This window comes from Fukomys damarensis, unplaced genomic scaffold, assembly GCF_012274545.1.
Source record: "Fukomys damarensis isolate Sample0158 unplaced genomic scaffold, DMR_v1.0_HiC HiC_scaffold_25, whole genome shotgun sequence".
Lineage (NCBI taxonomy): Eukaryota > Metazoa > Chordata > Mammalia > Rodentia > Bathyergidae > Fukomys > Fukomys damarensis.
The window spans coordinates 33,916,442-33,925,237 of record NW_022900937.1 but is presented as its reverse complement, the minus strand read 5'-3'; the positions used below and the strand labels follow the sequence as shown (position 1 = coordinate 33,925,237).

The 8,796-nt window shown below is 47.1% G+C and overlaps 1 protein-coding gene across 7 annotated transcripts in view; it reads right to left on the bottom strand.

Moving 5' to 3' along the window:
- The window catches only part of Dcdc2c (doublecortin domain containing 2C), a 64,575-nt gene that overhangs the window by 39,530 nt on the left and 16,249 nt on the right, over window positions 1-8,796 (bottom strand). For all 7 annotated transcript variants that reach the window (XR_781204.2, XR_781202.2, XR_781203.2 and 4 more), the window contains 3 exons: window positions 5,404-5,532; window positions 2,758-2,895; window positions 940-982 (listed from right to left, as the gene is read on the bottom strand). Coding sequence is in view for 4 of the 7 variants with exons in the window: in XM_010629116.2 (XP_010627418.1) it covers window positions 940-982; window positions 2,758-2,895; window positions 5,404-5,532 (310 nt within the window). In the remaining 3 variants the exon portion in view is untranslated. The remainder of the gene's footprint in view (window positions 1-939; window positions 983-2,757; window positions 2,896-5,403; window positions 5,533-8,796) is intronic.

Sequence of the window (8,796 nt, the reverse complement as noted above, 5' to 3'; positions counted from 1 at the left end):
CCCCCAGGCCATCAGCGGCAGCCCTGGCCAAGGTTGCAGAGGAAAACTGTGAGACTCCAGCCAGCTCGGAGGGGTACACACAAAGCCAAATAGTGCTGTCCTTTCACATTACAATGCTCATCCTTTATCCATTCAACAAACACTGCTGAGACACATAGCTGGGTGAAAGAAAACTCAGAATAAATCAACTTCCATTCCGGAAGCCACATAAGTAAAAGTTGATTCAGTAAAATCTCTTGTTCAAAAAACAAAAGCCAGCCAGGGATGACAAGAGAAAGAAACGTGGGCGCTCTCACTTAACAGGCTGCCATGTAGAAATTACTAATAAAATTTAGCAAAAGGTGCTCGGAAGACCTGCTCTGGAAGGAAGTCAGCTCCATGAGCCGGGGCCAGGCACAGATGGTGGTGCTGAGTGTGAGAGTTATACAAACCCATCATAAGGACCAGTAGGACCCTTCCAGTCAGACTTCTGCCTTCCTCTTCAATCCTGTCTCCTGATACGCCCTTCTTTCTCATACTGATGCTACAGTAGCAAACTGTGTGTCGATACACACCTGCACACACACATGCGCACACACACGGAGGAAGCTGCTTCTCACCTCAGTGCTTCTGCATCCCCACAGGAGCCCATGCTCAGCCTTCCCAAGTGTGCCTCAGTCTCCCCCCACCTGTCCCATTCAATTTCGAGTCTGTTTTCACCTTCACCCCTCTCCGTGTTGTAGCACAGGTTCCTCGTGTGCCTCCTGGCTGGACACCCTGAGCTGCACACATAAACCAACCCCCTCTTCCTCCTTCATGGAGGGTGTCTGTCCCCTCTCAAAGCTTGGCACTGTGTCCAGGAAGCTTGGTCTATGATCCAGGGCCCTCGGCATGCATCGTGGCCTTGGGAGCCACCACACTCACCTACTGCAGTCACCTCTTCTTCTAAAAGCTACTTACTTTTTTCTTTTTCTGTGGACACTTTTCCAAGTCTATGTACCTTCTGGAAAATAAAAGACAGCTTGGATGTAGGAGCTCAGCCCACCCAGACCATCTTCAGCTGTAGGCTGCACCCTGACCATTTGGGAACAGGCCTGGGAGGGGCCTGTTGGCCTCAGAGGACGGGGTCCCAGCTCAGGAGCATGCAGGGCCCGGGGAGGTCAGCTCTGCCTCCTTCCCGAGACTGCTGAAAGCTGCTTCTTGTGCATGAGGGTGGCAGGCGTACAGGTAATTTCCACCCTAAGGTTTCTACAGGATGCGGGTTGACTAACATTCTTCTAATCTCTGACACTTTCACAAACATGGTTTCTTCGAGCAGCTCACCCCGTAACCAGTGAAGCAGTGCCCTTCTCACTGCTGTGGCAAGGAAACCGAGTAGAAGGAAGTTCTACTCTGTGTTCCACACCCAACCATGCACAGAGGCGACACTGAAATCCATCCAACCTGACTGGTCCCCTCCAGCCACCCTCAGAGTCCCTGTGCTAGGTCCCCAGCCCCTTTTTTATTTTTTATTTTGAAACAGGGCCTTGCTAAGTCACTGAGTTTCCCGGGCTGGGCTGCAATTTGCAATCCTCCTGCCTCAGCCTCCCAGAGTGCTAGGATTACAGGCGTGCACCAAAACACCTTCGTGAGCTTTCTTTAAGGAAGTGGCACATGCAGTTCCTTCTTAGAACATTAGCCAGGGCTGGGAATGTAGCTCAGTGGTTCTTCCACCAGCCTCACAAGCACAAGGTCCTGAGTTTGATCCAGTACCAGGAAAAAAAAAAAAAAAAAAGAATGTTTAGCCAGATGAACCCACCCTTTACCTCCCAAGGACAGAGAGCAGGGAGCAGTTCTCTGAAGACTGGAGAACCAGAATCCTCGTGGGCATCGGGGAGGCCGTGCAGAACACAAATGTGAGACTCTTTGCCTCAAAGCAAACCCGTAAGGCATCGTTCTGCAGGGCTCTACAAGGGGAGCTAACCCTCCCCACAGTCAGTGCTTTCTTCCCAGGTGGCAGAACTGGAGGGCACAGGCTGTCCAGAGAAAGGATCCTGGTGCCATTCTCTGAGTAGTGAAATGGGGTCCCCCACCAACGCTGTCACCGTCACCATCCTTCTGTTCCCTGCTCTGTGCCCACAATCACACTCTGTGTCGTGCCCCAGTACCACTGAGAATCACGGCTTTCCCCCACTGGGAGCCTGACGCCCCACACTGACTTGTGTTTCTTCAGGTAAGGAAAAGCGAGTCCAGGTAAGGAGGCAGAGACCTGGGCTTTGTTTGCTGCGTGGGCCGGCGTAGCCAGTCCTGGGACCAGCTCTGGAGCTATTTCCCACATTTCCGCTCTTAATCCCTAGGACTCCCAGGTTCCACAGAAAGACAGCAGGGTCACCATGAGAAGGGACCCTCCTCGGGACTCCATCAAAGCAGGGTGGTTTGACTGTGTCTAATCTCTAAAATCTGAAGTGGAATTATACATAATTAGAGCATCACATTTCGCTACAGCAAAAATAACCAACAGTTATTTTTGCAATGGACATATTTTTAAGAGGTGTGTGGGTATAGGGGAGCAAAGTTCACCAAAACTCAGAAAGGGATGGTATAAAATGTACTCACTGCTGGGCATGGTGGCACACACCTGTAATCCCAACACTCGGGAGGCTGAGGCAGGAGGACTGCTGTGAGTTTGAGACCAGCCTGGGCTACAAAGTGAGCTCCAGGTCAGTCTCAATTACATAGCAAGACCCTGTCTCTAAAAACCAAAAATAAATAAATAAACAATAAATGAAAGGTACTCACTGTCGGACCTCACTGGGGACTCCGGGTGACCTCCAATACGGAAAGTGTTTGAACGTCTCCAGCCCTACGGCAACATAAAAATGATTGTCCTGCAAGTCCTTGGAGTCGTCCAAAAGATGTCCACTCATGGTAAACAACCTGCAAAGGCAGGAAGGACAGCGGGACACGGGTCAGGATCAGGAGCACAGGGCCACAGGGGTTCGTTGTCTGTGACACAGTTACTGTGGGAATGGCAGAGAAACACCTACTCCGTGCGGCACTCAAACCCACAGCAGCAGCTCTTCCTGGATACAAACACTTTCCACTTCAGGTTCTGGTTTTGTTTTATTTCTCTGCAGCACTGGGGATTGAACCCCAGGTAGCTACATCCCCATCCCTTTTAATTGTGTTTTTCTATTTTATTACCAGCTAAAGTGAATACAAGCTGGCTTATATTGTTAGTTAAAATTAACTGCATACCAACCAAGATCTTCATGTGTTCTGGAAAAGCTTGTAAACCCTTGTTCATGATTTTAAAACCCTGCACTCTGGGAGGCTGAGGCAGGAAGATCACGATTCCAGCCCAGCCTGGGCAACTACTTGAGTTAACTGTCTCGAATATTTTGTTGTAGAAAAGGAAAGCGAGCACAGGTTCCAAGGTGCAATGGCTTCACAGGGTGAGAGGATCTGCAGGGAGGGTGGCATGTGGCTGGGATTTCACCACATAAAGAGGGAAGAAAGCATCCAGGGATGCAGAAGGGGCGGGCACAAAAGAGCAGAACACAGGGGTCTGCCCATCGCGGGGGGAAATGCAGCCAGAGCAGGAGGATGCACAGGACAAGGGCAGGTGCAAGGAGACAGGCACCGCAGGGTGGTGTGACACAGAGGGAGGGGAGGCTCCGAGCAGGGCGAGGGTGTGACATGAGGTCACGAATCGGGGCAGCAAGTGCGTGGTAGAGAACGGGTGTGGGACATATGGGACAACTGCCACAGGTGAAGATGCCCCGAGGTGTCCTCAGGGGTCCCCAGATGGTGTGGAGCCAGGTGAAAGCAAGACGGCAGCCCCGCTGCAGCTGCCTCTCGCCCTAAGTCCAGGGCAGGGATGAGCATGTTGTGCCTCACATGTTCCAGTGGCACAGATGCAGGTGCTCCTGGGTCCACGGAGAGCCTCTACCTGAGACAGCCCCTGGCACTGGCCAGGACACTCAGTGGAGGATTCCACTGGAGTCCACTTCTCTCCCCTTCACAGCCTGGGGACATATGGGGACTCGGCCAGCTGGAGCAAGTGGCCCAGGAGCAAACCAGGACAGTGAGAAGGTGCAGGACTGAAGGACATCACACGGCTCCTGCAGTTTGAGCAGGGGGTCACCTGAAGCTCCAGGGCTCGGGCAGTGTAGACCAAGGAGAGACCCCACTGGCACAAGAGAGAACTCACATCAATGTGAAAATGTTACGAACAAAGGGGGAGATCACCTACATGAAATAAGAACAGGAAACCATGAAATGGAACACAGAGAAAGATTGATTTGAAACTAGAACAGTAGGTTCTGAAAATGGGAAGAGATAGAGGGACCGAGGAAAAGGAGAGAGGAGGGGAAGTGAAAAGAATTAAGATGTGTTATGTGCAGACACCAACTCCCCATGGTGAATGGAATGTTTGTGCACTACTATGCAAATGCATACTAGTAAAAATAAAAATTAAGAAAAAAACTCAAAAACTAGAATAGTAGAAACCACAATAATGAGATGGGTTTTGGAATAGACACAAGTAAGGAATAACCTACAACTTGGAAGATAAAACCTGGGAACTTCCTTAAAGGGAAACAGGGAAAAATTAAGAAATGGGATTTATAAGGAAAAGTTCAGCAACAAGAATGAGACGTGGCAACACCCGGATGACAAGAATCCACTGAGTTTTTCTAGGCTCACGGTGTCAGGGGATTCAGTCCATGGTCGTCTACCCCCAAGGCAGGAGCATCATGGCGGAAGGGCGTGGGGGAGCAGAGCTGCTCAGTTCATGGCGGCCAGGAAGCAAAGCAGTGGAACAGCACCAGAGAGGAAGGGGCAGGGTTCAGGTATAAACTCCCACCCAGACACACCCAGAAGCACACATTACTATTCCTCCAGGTGGTTCCCAAGCCAAACAAGTTGGCAAACTAAGTTTACCCAACACAGATGGTAAAAAAACTGAGAAAATATTTTCTGCTTTAAAGGCTGACGCCTTCCATTGGTGGGGATGCTGAGCTTGTCCTCTGGGCCAGGATCAGAGTGCAGAGGCAGGTCAGCCCCCTGCCAGTCCAGCAGAGACCCCCAGCAGTCCCTCTTGCCCTTATCAAGAACATTTTTAAATAAACTATTTTGTATCCATGTTTGATGGATGTCCTCATGCTGCATGCTCCCTTCCCTGAGCAGCTCAGTCCCTCCCTTTCCAGAGGCCCCCAGTCCATCTCACACAGCCTCCATCCAAGGTACCACACTGGATCACTAGGGGGACAGAGGATCTAGTGGACCACAGGTTCTGGGGGCCACCACACCCGTGGCTTTGGACATACAGGGCAGTTCTGGACTTGGCTGGCACGACTACAATCAGAGTTTACAACAGATGGTCCAGGAAGGAAATGCTCATAGACAAATTCAAAAACTACCCAGGTATGGGTGTCTCCTTACTTCCGCACGCCTCCAAGAGGGAAGACTTTTTCTCCGATCATGGCCAGCACGCTACTCCAATCTGACAGGCTGAATTTGGGTATGATAATTTTTATAGGTGGGCTAAACAATTTTCCATTTGTAAAAACACTGTAAGAATAAAAAGCAAAGCATTCATTAGAACCTATAAATGGGAGAGGAAAATACTGAAAACTCATAGAAAATGCACGTATTATTATAGAACCTCAAAAACATCGTGATGCACGGAACATCCCCCAATAATAGAGCCAGGCCCTGCAAAGGGTCCCAGCCAAGTGGCAGAGTGTCCGAAAGCTAATATAATGGGGGTGCTAGAAAGAGACTTTTTATACAACCTGAAGTGCCCAGATAAACGGAACACTACTTCTTTCAAAACATTCCTTCAACTACAGTGACAGGTAAAGAAAACTGCATCCATTTGGAAAACAAATGGGGAATTTATACCTTGAAAAGGACAGCCGTGCTTCCCTTTCCCATGGAGCCAAGGCAGACTCACAAAGGAAATCCAGTGGTACCTGGGTTTGTGAATTTAACTCTTTCCAAAATTCTGGTTCCAAACTGAATTGGATGAGAATTCAGTCAAATGTAATAGTTAGGATTTAATGTTGACTTTATGGGGAAATTTGATTTAGTTCTCATCCATTTCATTCTGCAATCTGAATTGTGGGAATAATTAAGTACATGGACCAAGGTACCATGGTAAATCCTATGTAAAGATAATTTCAAAAATTGGTTCTTCTCTTGTAAGAAGGCAGCTTCCCTGTGATCCTGGGGTAGGGGCTATTTTATTGCTTCTACTTGTCCTAGGCCCTTAAAGCGGTGCTCAGGAGATTTCCAAAACCTGATGCAAAGTGTTAATGAGACTGAGCTGCATTAACCCTGGCCACTTGGCAAACATTTCAAACTCTCATCACTTGGACTAAATTAAGGTAAAATGCACGGCAGATTTCCTTAAGCCTAAAAGGAACTCCTGATATCACTGACATCCCTCAGTGTTACGCACGCTCAACTTTACAATTCTGGCTTTTAATTCTTTTATATTATTATTTACTATCACTATGGTTTTATTAAGGGTCTTTTCCTTCAAATCTGAAAAACATCAGTCTTTTTTCAGAGTGAACATAAATTATAATTTGATGTGTTTCTCACAATAAAAAGAATCTTTTTTTTTCCTGCCAAAGCCCTGTATCAAAAGGAACTTCTGGTCAACCTGAGTCCTACCTCTTCCACTGCCTGAAATAAACCACAGGGAGAAATATGCTGTGTAACCTGTGGGTGGCCAATTCCTCAGTGCATGACCACTACCAGAGTAAGAAAGTGCTGCAATGTTTTCAACAACTCATCTCCCTAATTGGGTTGTGTCAAAAGTCTTTCTATAGATTATGGATAGTTATAAAGTAAATATTTAAGTGAAATCATCTTTACCTAAATATTTAAGATTTTAATGTACATTATCACACTGTTAAAAAAGAGGTACACTCATACGCTTACAGTGTACAAGGTGAATGAGTGTTTAAATGTTTAAAGATTTACTACAGACACCATTGATCTCCCTCCAAATCCTTCCTCTCACTTCAAATATATTTTATCCCATCATTCCTGACACCTTCTGCAGCAGCTCTGGAGTCCTTTTTCTGAGGGTCTTTACAAGGTGCGACCACAAACACAATGAGTGCTGCTGGCAAGCACCCTCCAACAGAAAATCAGCTCGTAAAAACATGACGTTGTAGCTGGGCGTGGTGGCGCATACCTGTAATCCCAGCACTCGGGAGACTGAGGCAGAAGAATCACTGTGAGTTCAAGACCAGCCTGGGCTACATAGTGAGTTCCAGGTCAGTCTCAACTACATATTGAGACCCTGTCTCAAAAACAAAAAAAAGACACTGTGTCCTCATCCACCTTAGTCACCTGATCTGGCACCATGTGACTCTGGCTCTTCTCTAAAGTCAAAATGACCAGGAGAGGGAATGTTTTGAATCCATTCAGGACAATGAGGCAACCAGGAGAGCATAGCTAAAGACTCTCAGAAAAGATGACTCCAGAACTGCTGCAGAAAGTGGCGAGGACAATGGGGTGAATGTCTTCAAAGCCAGGGGGAAGATTCTGAGGGTGATTGATGATAACAATGTGTCTTTTACTGTAATATTTTTTTTAATTTCTTCACTTCACCATATATTTTAATCACCCTTTATAGTTAAAAACTAGTAGACTTCCTGAAGGGCCTTCGGCAGTACAGATAGATGCAGTATAAGCAATCGATATGCTGAGCCAGTGGTCCTGCACCATGAGACTCTCCCCAGAGAAATGTGGACACAGGTATTTCTCAGGCAGTCACTTACAAAAACAAAGATCTAAAAGCCTAAATGTCTAAGCATGAAGGAATAGCTACATAAATTATGGCACAGCCATATAACAGTAAGTTATGCTGATATTCAAAATTGTTTGTGTTGAATTTATATTCATCAGGAGAACTGCCAAATATAATGAATTTAAAAAAATAAACAGCAGCAGGCTACTGAGAGAGCTCTGAAAGGAAACAGACTTGGAAGTAATCTGTCTTTTTTCTGAGGAGTGAGATAAACTGGTGATTTTTATTTTATTCTTTATTCATTTGTAGATTTCCATGTTTTTAGGGTAAGTATATGAAAATAGGGCCAGCCGCCAATGATCAAGCGCCAGGAGGTAGGCCGGCCCCGATCCACCGCGGGAAGGGGAACCACACCTGCTCCTGACCCAGCAGCCATCACTCAAGCTCCGGGAAGGTAGCCACATGGGCGGCCCTCAACCCCCATAAGCTAAGCCCACCCCCTGCACTCTCAGACCTCCTGACTGTGCAAGTCTTTGGACCCACTCTGCAAAGAAAGAGGTGGTCCTCAAGGGTATTTTTCTGAGTTCCCAACTTTGAACATCTTTAAAGAAAGGGCGGGGGAAACCTGTAATAGAACATTGCGGAGTTCAACCATTCAGAAGGATGGGGAACTCAATCTGGGTTCTTGCAGCCTGGGTCAGTCAGCGTCATGGGGTTCACCAATCAGCTAACTGAGATCAGGGGTCTTGCATCCTCGCTCTGTCTGAGCCATTAAATGGTAAATATATTATATTGAAAAGTTTGTTCACTGCAGACATGTTCTGGACTGCTTCTTGATTTCAATTTAATTCAAATGATTTAAGGGTGATAGACTAGTGACTACCACAGGTGGTCAGTGTCCAAGTTGTGCTTGATCTTAATGTGTTGCTGATTGTATCAGTTGGGGTAAAGCATTGCCGTTGAATTGATGAGCTGTTTTCTCTGATGTTATGAAGATGAGAATGTCCGTGGGTCATTAGAGACACAGAAGCTAGGGTGCAACTATATCAGGAAGATTTGGGTGATAA